We start from the raw sequence: 14,595 nt of genomic DNA, 5'->3' as shown, positions 1-14,595 counted from the left end.
GGGAAACCTCTCCACAAATTGGAAACAGTGGTATGCGCAGTTCGAGATATGACTTGTCGCCACTGACCCCATCACAGCTTCTGATCACAGAAAAAACGCTCTTCTGCTCAAGTGCATGTCTGGTAATGCCTTCACCATTTACCAATCGTTCCAAATCGACATATCCAAAACCAAATTTGTTGACCTGGTTGCACTCTTTCACAAACATTTCGCACCCAAGCCCAACGCAACTGTTGACCGAATCAAGTTATTTAGCAGAAAGCAAAAAGCGGATGAAACTCATGAATCCTATGTCACTGACCTTCGCAATCTTTCTCGCACATGCCAGCTTGGTGACATTCAAGACAGCATTGTCAAAGATCTGTTCATCTGTGGTCTTCATGATTCAAGCATCAAGGAACGCTTACTTCTCGAAGACAAGTCAACGCTCGCTGAGACATTTGAATTTGCCCAAAAAATTCAACTCTCCAAACATCGTATGGAGCAACTTCAATCAACACCTGAGGTCAATGTCTTAAACGAGCAATCATCATCATCAAATCGCCATTTTCCATCAAGGTACGAACGGTACCGATCACCATCAAAACCCAGGCGGTCCTATTCTCCAGCAAGCGTAAATCACTACAATTCTCGCTCTGCCTACCCCTATTAACGTTCAAGGAACAGCCGACATCGTCGAAATTCTCCTCATCCAAGATACTACCGGTCTCGATCATCGTCTCGGAGTTCTAGCCGTTCTCGCAGCCCGAGTCCCAGACGTCATTTCAACTATCGTCCCAAAGGAGAAAACTGTTCCAACTGTGACCAACATTATCATGCGTACAAGTGTCCTGCTCATGGTAGAACTTGCGACAATTGTGGTAAACTAAATCATTTTGCCCGTTCTTGCCCTGAAAGGAAACTTCACAATCTAAATGTTGAATGGTCAGACGATGATATCTTGTTCATCAACAACATTTCCTGTAGCTGTGCTAAATTTTTACCAACTAACGCACCATCTGCTGTCGATGTCTCTTTCAGTCCCACCAAGAAAGTATCTAATGACTTCTCTAGCAATCATGTCAAATTATCATCACATGACAATGTTTATCACAGCTCTGTTTCAAATCTTGCTCACGAAGCAACATCATCATCCAATGTGAACTTTTAACTATCCTCTAGTGAACTGATGAACTTCTCTACTTCAACTACCAGTTCACTTTTATCTCCAAATTCTAATACATACAATTTTCACAATTCTACATAGAGTGTCCAAAAAGTACCGAGACTGGTTCTGTAACTTCGAGACTAAGATAGATACAGACATGATCTTGGTTTTATTTTAAAGATCAACTCAATACATATCGATTAAGACCAAGATCAGCTCAATCGGATAAAAATTGACCGAGTTATGGCAATTTGAAATCAATTAGGAAAGTTTATCCCTACGATTTTTAGGGAAGATTCTTCATCGCCGTAAATCGAAAAATCGGCCATTACATCGGTCCATCGGTCATTTATCAACATTTTGTACCACCAAACACAATAATTGACAGTGCGTATTATTGCAAAGTGCTAAAGGAGTTGAGAATGCACATCTCCCGGAAACGGCCAGACTTGAAAGCTTCGTGGATACTCCATCAAGACAATGCGCGGCCTCGCACATCGAACAACACGTTAACAAGTGAATTTATGAGTAAAAATGGAGTTGAAACAATCCCTCATCCCCCTGTTAGCCCTGACTTGGCTCCATGTGATTTTTGGATGTTTCCTACGCTTAAAAAGGAGCTTCGCGGACGAAGATTCGAATCGAAGACCGAAATCCAGAATGCAGTTCAAAACTTTTTCGACGCCATTCCAGAGGAAGAATTCTGGAAAACGATGTTGGATAAGTCTCAAGAGCGCATGAAAAAGTGCATCCGGTTTGATGGACGGTACTTTGAAAAGCAAAAGGAAGTTATGGAAGATTCGGAGGAAAACGGATACGAATATTAACATTTTGAATCCTGCTGAGCGAAAAATACTCCTAAAAACCGTAGGGGTAAACTTTCCTCACTGATTTCAAATTGCCATAACTCGGTCAATTTTTATCCGATTGAGCTGATCTTGGTCTTAATCGATAGGCATTGAGTTGATCTTTAAAATGAGACCAAAATCATGCCTGTATCTATCTTAATTTTGAAGTTACAGAACCAGTCCCGGTGCTATTGGGACACCCTATGTAATACACACAATTTTAACAACAATGTTGAAAACTCGTCTACATACATTAACAACTTGTCATCTTCAAAATCATCTGACAGCAAATGGTATATTAGTATCAAAATAAATCGCCATTCTTTACAGGTCTTAGTCGATACAGGTGCCCAAACAAATGTCCTACCTCTGTATGTGTTCAAACAACTTAACCTCAACGAAGACATCATCATACCCTCTAAAGTAAATATGAGAACCCTAACGGGTCAACCTATTCCATCTTGTGGTATATGTCATTTATCCGCATCTTTTAATAACAATCGTTACAACCTAAAATTCCACATCGTAAACCTGACCTGCGAAACACTAATCGGTTTCGACACCGCCAAACAGTTTGATCTGTTGAAATTCATCAATCCCATCGAGGTCCGCGACACATCAAAATCTCCAAACAATTCATATATTAGAGGTTATGAAAATGTTTTCCAAGGCATAGGTTGTCTCAAAGACTTTGAAGTTAAGCTTAATGTAAACCCTAATGTTCAACCAATATGTGATCCACCTAGAAAATTACCATTTAAGTTAATGAATGAACTCAAAACGCATCTTCAGGAATTGACAGAGAAAGAAATCATTCGCAAAGTGGATCACTACACTCCTTGGGTAAGCTCACTTGTTATTGTCCGCAAAAAGGACGATTCACTCAGAATCTGCCTTGATCCCAGAGCATTAAACACAGCCATTGATCGTCCAATTCATTTTATTCCTGACCAGAATTACATTCGAACTTGTCTATCCAATTCCAAATACTACACCAAACTAGATATCACTGCTGGTTTTTGGAATCTGAAACCAAGCAAAGACAGTGCTGACTTATGCACTTTTAATTCACCTTTCGGTCGTTATCAATTCTTAAGGCTTGCTTTTGGTATCAACGCAACTTCAGAAATTTTTCAAGGAGTCATGGTGGATAAATTCAAGGATATTGATAATCTTTTAATATTCATCGATGATTTCTGTGCCCACGGTAAAACTACAGAGGAGCATGACAAAGCTCTACACAAAACCTTAAAACGTGCTCAGGAGTTGGACATTAAGTTCAATCTCAAGAAAAGTAAATTCTTCCAAACAAAAATTGAATACTGCGGGGAAGTTTATTCCGAAGGTCAAATAGAAATAGATCCAGATCGCATCAAAGCAATCAAGAAATTACTTCCTCCTACAGACAAGAAAGGCTTGCAGAGGTTTCTTGGCACTGTAAATTATCTTGCATCTTTCATTCCTACATTAGCTCTCAAAACTGAAAACCTGCGTAAATTATTGAAGAAAGATAGCTTTTGGCAATGGGCGCCCAATCATGAAACAGAATTTAACAATCTGAAGGATTTGATATGCAATGCGCCGGTCCTTGCAAATTACAATGCCAAGAAGCCTGTAACCATGTCTGTCGATGCGTCAAAGGATGCTCTCGGTGCTGTTATCAGTCAAATTAGGCGACCAATTTCTTTTGGCTCCACTATCCTAACACCCTCACAAATAGTGTGGGGACAGATAGAAAAAGAATTGCTAGCTATATATTTTGGTTGTAAAAAATTTGATCAATTCTGTTACGGTCAAAGAATATATGTTGAATCTGACCACAAACCATTAATAACTCTCTTCCGAAAACCTTACAAAAATATCCCTTTACGACTTCAACGCATTATGCTTAAACTTGAACGTTATGATCTTTCCGTCAAGTACGTTCCAGGCAAAAAGCTGTTGGTTGCTGATACTCTTAGCAGTGCACCCCTTAAGGAAAATTTACCGGATTCCCTTGAGATTGAAAAGGATTTGGAATACCAACTTGCTATTCTTGATTTTTCCATTGACTTGGCTATGTCAGAGGAGAAAAAGGAAGTATTAATAAATGCTACTGAAGGTGACGAGGTTTTGAATCTTCTAAAACAATATTATCTTGAAGGTTGGCCTTCAAAACACAAATGTCATGATCTAGTGAAACCTTACTTTCAATATAAAGAACAAATTCATGTACACAATAATCTAATTTTCAATTTAAATTGTATAATTATACCTAAATCAAAACGTCCAGAAATCTTAGCTAATATTCACGAAGGTCACTTGGGGTTTAAGGCATGTTTTAAACGAGCTAAGTCATTAGTTTTCTGGCTATTCATGAAAACGGATATTCAAAATATTTGCTTCAGCTGTGAAACATGCATGAAATTTTCCAACAACAATCAAAAACAACCTCTTCAACCACATGAAATACCTGATTTTCCTTTCGAAAAAGTAGGCATTGATCTTTTTGAAATCAGTGGCAAAAAAATATCTGCTTCTTGTGGACTATTATTCCAAATATCCAGAGGTGGTCTCTTTAAAACAGGCTTCAACAAGCTATTTCGTAATAAATGCCTTAAAATAAATCTTCTCTTTCCATGGCATACTAGTTAAAATCATGTCAGACAATGGTCCTCCTTTTAATTCTAAAGAATTTGCACATTTTACGTCAGAATGGCAAATTCATCATGATACTTCATCTTCGCTGTACCCTAGGTCTAACGGCCAGGTTGAAAATACAATTAGGTCTGTTAAAAAACTAATTAAGAAATGTGTTGACACTGATCAGCATTTTCACTCTCCTCTTTTAAACTTCAGGAATACTCCCAAAGAGGATGCTCTAACCCCAAGTCGATTGCTTATGTCTAGGTCATTAAGAACTAAGCTACCTACGGTTAAGGAAAACTTAGCACCCTCAGTTATAGACTCCTCTTAATATTTACAACCGTTACAAAGTAGACAACACAAAATGAAAGAAATTTATGACAAAGGCTCTAAAAAACTGCAGCCTCTCCATGTAAAAGACAAAATTTATTTCAAAAAAGATTTTTCTAGTGTACAGCAACCAGTCACAGTCATGAGAAAATGTCACGAGCCCAACTCTTATATTGTGCAAACCCCTAATGGAATAACTTACAGAAGAAATCGTGTTTTCTTGAAACCACCTTACTCACAATCTCACCTACAAACACATATGGAAAGTCTTAATCGCCCCAAAGTTAACAAAAAAGTCACATTCAGTGAAGATCTAAACTTAACAAAAGCAAAAAGTACCTCATTCGAAATTGTTTCTAACAAATCAAAACAAAACACAGAAAATCATCCTCAGGCTAGTTCTGATCTTCCCTCACCCTCTGTCTGACTGCCAAATACAGCACATACAAACAAATCAACCTCTGTTTCACTGACAAATACAACGCATACAAAAGAATACAAGCAAATACTACATGATGATATTAATGAAATTGGAGAAAGTGAACCCGATCTTATTGAAGAAAGTGACGTCAGAATTAGAAAACCTCCAGCAAGGTTTTCTCCAAAAGACTATCCGTAAGTCTTAAAAAATTGAAAATGACAAAGACAAAACGTACCACTTGCTTGTCTGATCCATAAATCTATAATGTCTGATCTTGTCTTGATACTTTATAAATGCTTGTTTGATCTTATTATATCTTATGTATTCATAATTATAATGTACCACTTGCTTGTCTGATCCATAAATCTATAGTGTCTGGTTAATTCTTAGGACTAAGTTGTGATCAAGCAAAAATCCAAACAACAAAGACAAAACGTACCACTTGTTTGTCTGATCCATAAATCTATAATGTTCGATCTTGTCTTGATACTTTATAAATGCAAGTTTGATTTTATTATATGTTATGTATGCATAATTATAGTGGACTAGGCAGTTGCCAAACATTGTATGTTCATTAAAAAAAAAAAAAAAAAAAGAAAGAAAAAAGGGAGTTGTCAGGGTGAGACCTGCAACGCCGCTTGTGAGCCCAGCCGCCGGGGCAGTTGTCGGTTCGGCAGGACATTCAATATACAGACATCATGGCGTCCTCAACGTAATTCACTTGTTCCTTATTTCCCACACCTAACACACACATAATGAGCAAATCAAGGAATTCATTCAATCAGCATTTATAGAAAATGGGACTTTAGTCACTGGAAAAAGCTTTTTGAAATTCGCTGTCTTTATCTTTAATCAAAGTGATCACTTTAATTATTTCGTTTTTTGATTTTTTTTTTTTTGATGCCAAGCCCCTCCCTGTTTCAAAAGTTGGGTATAAATAATAGAGGCCTTATTTTCCCAATTTTTAGATTTTTGATCCTAATAAGTTAAATGGATGAAGTTTCCCTGGCAACGTTAAATGATATAATTAGTTTTCTCACGCGAATAAAACTGAGTCTGCGGTTTTTCTGTCCAGGCTTTGCAGTCCTCAATGAGTTGAATACTTGCTTGCAACCGCTCGATGTTTCTGGCAATCAAAGTGACTTTACTTCCTGCTTTTGCAGCTTCAATTGCAACCTGCTGACCAATACCACTGTTGGCACCGGTCACCTGAGTCAAGAAACATAAAAATTTATGTAGGTACAACGATTATATATTTTCGTGCAATTTATTCTAAAAACCTTTCTCTTTTTCTTAGATCAATGAGGAAGGCTGCAGATTTATTTCAACGATCATTATATCTCAGGGATGGTTTGTCACAACGGATTGTTACTTTTGTACCATTTTGTACGACTCTACCTCTTTTTGGAGCCAAGCGGATTTTTTTCTGATCTGCCGATTCATCCTTAGGACGTTCACTTAAGATAGCGCCTATGTTTCCACCGTGTACTGTTTACAGCCTTTTACACCGACTCCACCGCTGCTTTAATTCGTGAAAACCTCAATTATTTCCGAGCATCTCTTGGCAACTCTACTTTAAATCCGTTTTTATCGTTGGACGGCGGATCTCAGTTGACATGTTACTCATCAGTCGTTACCCATGCTTTCTGTATTTACAGTGCAGAGGTGAGAATGACCGCCGTTGCTGAGGCACCTCTTTAAGATTTTATCCTACTGCTGCTACCCTCTTCCTCTTCGTCGTTTTGGGAAAGTAAAAATATTTGATGTGCATGATTTTTCAAATCATTAATAAAATACCACATTGGTTACCTGACTATTATAATTACAACAATAAAACATTTGTTTATCCTCTACAGTATCTCGTGATAGCGATACAACCAGAAACCATATTGATGCGATGAGACATCATTGAGTACATCCGCGATTCTCGATTGTTCTCCAGTAAAACGGATTGATTGGATAGTTTAAAAAGAGGACTCATTTATTTTACAAGAGTTGATGAAATTATCAAATTTAGACTCCTTGCAGCTTCGATAACGAGAAAAAAAGTTTTCTCGATGCTAAAAAAAGATGCTAGAAAGAAAGTTTTCAAGGCGTCTTGGAGGATCTCAGACGAAGTGTACACTGTACAAGGGCTCTTGAGCTTTTAAAGTGTAAAAGAAACATTTTTCAGGAGGATCCCGGGGCCAAAAGGGGATCAAGAGGGGGGGGGGGAGGGAGAGATTTGAAGAGAATAAATGAAAAGTATTCAGAGAATCAAAGAAACTTCAGGCGAGGGAATATCAGATAGATTTTGATGCACCATTTGCAAGAGTGAGGACTGCTATTGGTCATTAGGACAGAATTTCAAAACTTTATTCTAATTTATGATTAATTCAAATGAACATTTCTGTAAATCTGCATATTCTTAGTGTCTCCATTATAAAAGAAGTAGGGAGGTACAGGTATTGATGCCTAATTTTTTTTTTTTTTTTTAAAAAATCGAAAGACAGAGGAATTGGAAGACGACGCCGGTAGTGCTGTAATGAATCCAATGTCTTATTTATTTATAACTAGCCGCTGTGGCTCGCTTCGCTCGCCTCGCGTCTAGCCGGGGGCTCCGCCCCCTGGACCCCCGGTCACTCGCTTCGCGAGTGACTTACGGCTCGCAAGCGAGCCGTATTCCGTGCCGTAAATGCAAAAAGATGATAAAGTAATGTAATCCAATAAGAACTCTTCTGAATACATGAATACGAGAGGCATTCCTTCCTAAATTAGTTTACCTGTTTTCAGTTCCGTAATGATCTTCCTTGTAAATTTTCAAAAGAAAAACGAAATTACGCGAAATTGCCAAGAAGCATTATGGATAGTTTTCCTGTAAGGGATTTTTCTTCGGGGGGGGGGGGGGGGCATTAACTGTGAGTTAAATAAGGCGAAGTCCCTCCGGAATATGACAATGTAAGCCCTGCGCACTTGGTATTGGCCAGGAGGAGTAGCTCACTGGCGTCCTCCAGGACTCCAGCCAACACCACGCCAAAGCTACAGACTTAAACAATCATACGTCGGGTGGCGCCAGTAGTAGAGAAATTTAGGACTTAAGAAAAGAGACAATTTCGAATGTTACATGAAAAAAAGCATCTCATGCATTTGGCCATCATATAAATGGATGTATTTTCAAATGAATTTCGCGCAAAAGTATGAACGAACGGGGTACAAAACGTATTACCTTATAAAAGAAGGATTTTCGGTTACTCGGCACTGACCGGCAAAATACATGTAAATTTGGAGTTACTCCTCCTAGTCGTTAGCTACTCACTCAAGGAACATTCTGCGTAAAAAATTCGAGTGAATTGTTTGAATGTGTAAATTATTAGACTCATTAATTAGTATACGCACTAAAAAGAGACAAACTTCATGCACAGGACGCAACAATCTCGCACATTTGCACCCAGAAAATATGAGTAGAAATTGTGTAGAACGTTTCTGGCGAAAACAGGTGTACAATAGCCTCGCACTGGGTTGGACACTAAAAAACCGAGGATATTCCGTAAAAAAAGAAAGGAAAGAAAGTATGAGTAGAAATTGCTAAATATCCATTCATCGACTGGCGCGGCCGCAAAAGAACGTATCTCGCGAATACAGAGGCAAAATAGTATCACTCAATATCGGACACTCACAAATCGGAACTGTTCCGTGAAAAAAGAAAGAAAAATTGAGCAGATATTGTTAAGTACCCATTGATCAACTAACATAACCGTAAAAGAACGTATCCGACGAAAGCAGATGAGCGATGGGCAACCTCTCAAAAAGTCGCGAGATTTCGAAATCTAATCAGTGTTGCTCTCGAGATGCAGGATGCAGCTAAGTTGGCAGCGTACACGAATAGACTGATTTTCGGAGCAACTCAGAGGAAGCAATTCAAAGGAAGCAATTCAGTCCTGAAAACATTTTGTTTCCTGTTTTTTCCCACGGTTTTCCTTTGCTCTTCGATAAAGGTAGCTGATGTAGGGGTAACGGGAGGGACAAACATAATTCTGCATTGGTAAGGAAGAACACCGTATGAGTCTTCAGACGTTGCCAAATTTCCCCTGGAAAACCACTAAATTTCAGGAAAATTTTTGAAAATTTTGGATACTTTTGTTTTTAATTTGATCTAAAACGTCTGAATATTTCATGGGGAAAATATTCATAATTTTCCTCAAAAATAAACATTTTATCAAAGAAAATTTGGCAACTCCCGAATGTTCATATGTCGTTCTTCCTTAGCACGGCAGAATTGCAAACACTACGCTTTAAAAAAGAGACCATTTTCGGTTTTCTTCAAAGTATTCGGACATAACTCCAATAAAAATACAATGAGAGGATTAGCGCGAGGTTTGGATGTCGCTCCCTGGTCGGAAAATCATGTTTTGACTCGTCTGCCGACAAAATCTCGTCAAAGCGTTCAAGAACAGCTGGGCCTGGACAGTCAGGAGACCAGGCGGCAGCAATAGATCTCAATTGGACGGAGTTAAACAGAAAGGAACCAAGCCACATCGGGATCGAACCGAGAAAAAGAGGTTTAAAGTTTGGCTCCTGCATAAGACTCAATGTAAAATATAAACTTCAAGTTCAATTTCTGCAAAATTTGCTCCAACAAAAACTTTGAATTTTTGGCGATAGATAGTAGAGCAGTGGTTAAGTTCAAAACCACTCATAACTCAATTTTTTCCAAAATGTGGGTTGGTTCCTTTCTGCTTAACTCAGTCCAATTCGTCATCCTTTTTTCCCTTCCTGCTCGGCCTAGTGGAGCTCCAAAAAAATTGATGAAATTTCTCTCATCGGGTTCGATTTCAACTTTCTCAGTAAATTTACGCTCTGCTAAAAAAGTATATTACAATGAACTAAATTTCGTCGTGATATGTTGATAAGTAACGGAAATATCGTTCAGCAAGTTATAAATGCAGCAGTTGTGGTATCGATCTTAGTGTACCGTAGAATCATGTATTTTCATTAGTTTGACCACCATTCTGCTCAAAATTTCACCGCGAATCGAAAAATATACACTGTAAAAACAATTTCCGAATGATAGAAAAAATTGCATTTTTATTGTCTTTAAATTTTGAGGGTCAGATTTTGTTTGGCATATGAGACAATAGGGCTGCGATCCCGTAGCGAGCAGTCTCGGGCTCGAGGGTTGTTAGACAAAAGGACGGGAAAACCCATGTCATCGCACCGCTTCGACAGTTTTATGGAACCACGTATCTGGGGCGGCTTCCTTTTATTCAGACAGAGCAGTGCTGAGACTGAGTCCGAGTTTGACCTTCGGCGTTGGGTGAAGGCTGTGTAGTAGTAATATGGAGAGGGGTCTATTTGCATCTCTCAGCGGTTTACACAGATATGGCTGAAAAATTGGAAATTCTCATAGTTTTGCGAGCATCTAGGAGCTAGAAGCTTTCAATCGACCCAAAAATCGTAAAAATCGCCCCGGTAGATCTCTCAAAATAGGCGTTACAACAGGAACATAACCAATTCCCGGGAACTTAAGGCCGGAGGGGGGTGGATTTGGCTTTAAGAGCGTCTCAGGAAGAAGAGTCTGAAAAATTTGGAAGTCTGACAATTTTGCGAGCATCTAGAAGCTAGGAGCTTGCGGTCGACCCAAAAATCGTAAAAATCGCCCCGGTAGATCTCTCAAATTAGGCGTTACAACGGAAACATACCGCAACTCTCGGAAACTTAAGGTCGGAGGGGGGTGGATTTGGCTTTAAAAGCGTCTTAAGCGAAAGAGGCTGAAAAATTTGGAAGTCTGAAAATTTTGCGGACATCGGGACGTCAAGGGCTTTAACCAGAGTCAAGCATCGTCGAAATCGGTCCGGTAGAACTCCAGAAATAAGCGTTACAGTTAAACCCCCAACGATTTTATTTATATAGACTAGCAGGAAACCCGTGCTACGCACAGGAAAACCCCACCATCAGCAATCACTGTGATTAGTGATCAGTTACTAATTGTGTTTCTGAATTATTATCTACTATTTCAAAATTGGCGAGACGCACTGGTTTGATTAAAAAGTAGAGATTCGTAGTATGCTGCTATTTTGGTCCGTTCTGCAATAAGCTCACATGATAGTTATAATAATGAAAAATACCCAATCAAAAGTTGGTTATTTTCATGAAGATTTGTTACTTTTGTCAGTTCAATGTTCAATTGAAGTCAGCTGGTGAGTTTCAGCCGCGAAAATTACGGGATTTAACCAGCGGTTTCGTTTAATTCACAGCAATGGCGGGTTTGTCATCTACATCGCGGAGAAAACTTGATTTATCCAGGGATTTTGTAAAACAAATTAGAAATTACACGATAATCACCTCGGTATCACGGCAAGTACGTCGTGTTCCCAGCGAATTTTTAAGATCATTACAATTGCGCGTTATTCACATCAATATCGTGGCATACCTACACGCGAATTTCTGACTGAATTAAGACGCGCATGTGCGCATAAAACTCATAAACATCTGTTACTTGAGATGGGCGAAAACGTATGATTTTCCTTCAATTTTGTATGATACCACATACCCACTCCGGAGTTCAAATAGTTGCTCGCTTCAATTCTGCTTGCTGTCAAACCCCCGCTTCTCCTCCGATTGAAGCGTTGCACACCGTCTTTATGTTCCATTTTTATTTATTTATTCTATTTTTGAAGCCAAGCAACAGCTTCTCTCAAAATTTCCCGAGAATTTGCCTTAATCATTTCAAAACAAGATAAAAGTAACAAAAAGTAACCCCAGGCGACGTGAAGACTAAATCACAACAATTTTTTTACTTTCGAATTTGAGCAGGTAAATTTTTTCAAAAAAAAAAAGACAAAACAAAACGAAAGGTTCCGCGGAGCACATTTTTCAATAATCTTGCAAAAAAAAAAAACGGAAGGAAACTCGAACCAATGCGCGAACCAATGCCATAGAATGAAGAGACTACTTCAGTCTCTTTATTCTATGCCGATGCATAGACAGATTTTCCAGATTTTCACATAGTAGCCCGGCAATGAATGCACGAGTCGGAGCTCGCAAAAATCATGGCGCGGCGTTTCCAACAGCGCGACGCAGAACTCGTTCCATCTTCCTCGCACTCGTTGGACGCCGAACTCCTTCCATCTTCCTCGCACCCGTTGCGCGCACCAGAAGAACACACGTAAAATTTATCAGCTGTCTTCGAGCGCGAGCCGCGGAAATCGCTCCATCTCGCTCGCACTCTCTCTCGCACCCGTTGTCCTTACGGGAAAATCGACCCGCGCGGACCGCGATATCCCGCGAACCGGCGGGCGGATCGCGAAATCCTCCCTTATCCGGCGCCTCGGGGTAGAGAGGGATCCCAGTGCGGAATCTCAGGGTCACACGGCCTCCCGTTCACGAGATCCGCTGATACGTGAGTGAGTCAGTCAGTCAGTCAGTCAGTGAGTGAGTCAATCAACGTGAAGTCTGCTTTATTAGTATAGATTTGTACAGATGAGCCTCTGGCCGAGGCTTTGGCACACGCCATTTATTCGATACATGGCGAACAGCGATATACAGGGTGTCCCGAAAGTCCGTGCACCCCCCCCCCCTTGTTAACTTTTGAATGGTTAGAGATTCAAAAAAGAAATTTTCGGAATGTTTCTATTTCAAAGAGGACCATTTTCTAGGGGGGTTCAAAATGTTTGCCCCTCCTTCAGGAGGAGCGGGGGACTTTTCTTTTTTTAATGGTAACCGCAACCTTGTGATACATCATTGGATAGAACCTTAAAAATTATGAATTTTGGCGCAAACCGCAGATCAATATCTTAATTATTGACCGAGTTATAATATATCAGAGGTTAAATTTTACGTATTTTTAAAAATATCATAGCTCCGGTTCAAATTATAGTAGAACAAAAAAATTAAAAGGGAAAATTTACAAAATTGTAAGCACTTTTCAGTAATACTCACAGGAATCACCTTAAACTAATTTTATGAGGGGGGGGGGGTGGTCGGACCCCAAAATACGTCAGTTCAAACGTCATACGATTTTCTCGCAAAAGGAGGCAATTTACCGTAATTTTGCCTCAACAGCGATGATAGGTCAAGGGTCAAATTTGATCAATTTTCAAAAAATCACAAGTCCGGTTTAAATTATCGTAGAAAAAATATAAAACGATGAAATTTATCAGATTCTAGGCACTTTTAGGTAAAAGTCGTAGGAATCATTTCAAACTAATTTTACGGGGGGGAGGGGGTTCCTGACTCCCAAATGCATCAGTTGAAAATTCATACGATTTTCCTGTGAAATGAACCAATTTTCCCTAAATTTACCCCAACGTTATCTCGGTAAGTTCAAACTCAGTTCAACATTACATTCTCAAGTCCCAAAATATCAGGCAAAGTTCAAAAACTCTTAAAGACTTTAATGTGATTAAATTTATGATTGCTTAAATTCGTTTTCTTTAAAGTTTGCCCGGTAGAACGTAACGTAGAGCTATAATTTTGAACTTACCGAGATAATGTTGAGGTAAAATTAGGGAAAATGACCTCTTTTCGCAGGAAAATCGTAAGACCTTTGAACTGAAGTATTTGGGGGGTCAACCCAAACCCCTCTCTCCTAAAATTAGTTTGAAGTGATTTCTGTGATTCTTATTTTAAAGTGCATACAATTTGGTAAATTTTCCTGTTTTATTTTTTGCTCTTAGATAATTTGAACCATTTTTTGAAAATACGTAAAATATGACCTTCGACCAGTCAAAGATTGAGACATTGATCGGCAGTTTGGAACAAAATTCATAATTTTTAGTGTTCTTTCCAATGATGAATCACAAGGTAGGGGTTACCATAAAAAAAAAAAAAAAAAAAAAAAAAAAAAAAAAAAAAAAGTTGGGGGCCCTCCTCCTAAATGAGGGACAGGGACAATTATTTTGACGCCCCTTAGAAGGACTGTCCCCTTTGAAATAGAAACATCCCCAATGTTTCGTTTTTCTATCTCTATCCGTTCAAAAGTTACCATGGTAGGCACGGACTATTGGGATATCCTATATAGTGAATACATACCGTACAAGTAAAAAAGCAAACTAACCTACAAGTTCCTGGAGCTTACAGAATATGCCTTCGATTAAGAGAGCACGCAGCCCCTAGCTTGACCCTCTACTGCATGGAATTTTTTTGCGACGCCGATTTTGATGAAAAAAATATATGCTATAGTAAAATGAAATTAAAAAGACACGCCTTTGAGCTTTTTTCGTAATTTTAATTTTATCTTTAACTTT

The 14,595-nt window shown here is 39.0% G+C and overlaps 1 protein-coding gene across 1 annotated transcript in view; it reads right to left on the bottom strand.

Moving 5' to 3' along the window:
* The window catches only part of Kdsr (3-ketodihydrosphingosine reductase), a 110,067-nt gene that overhangs the window by 37,728 nt on the left and 57,744 nt on the right, over nucleotides 1-14,595 (bottom strand). Inside the window, exon 2 of the mRNA XM_019052783.2 lies at nucleotides 6,412-6,580. Coding sequence (XP_018908328.2) covers nucleotides 6,412-6,580 — 169 coding nt within the window. The remainder of the gene's footprint in view (nucleotides 1-6,411; nucleotides 6,581-14,595) is intronic.

This window comes from Bemisia tabaci, chromosome 1 (assembly GCF_918797505.1).
Source record: "Bemisia tabaci chromosome 1, PGI_BMITA_v3".
Taxonomy (NCBI): domain Eukaryota; kingdom Metazoa; phylum Arthropoda; class Insecta; order Hemiptera; family Aleyrodidae; genus Bemisia; species Bemisia tabaci.
Note: the sequence above shows the minus strand (reverse complement) of the source record. Positions and strands in the feature narration are given on the sequence as shown.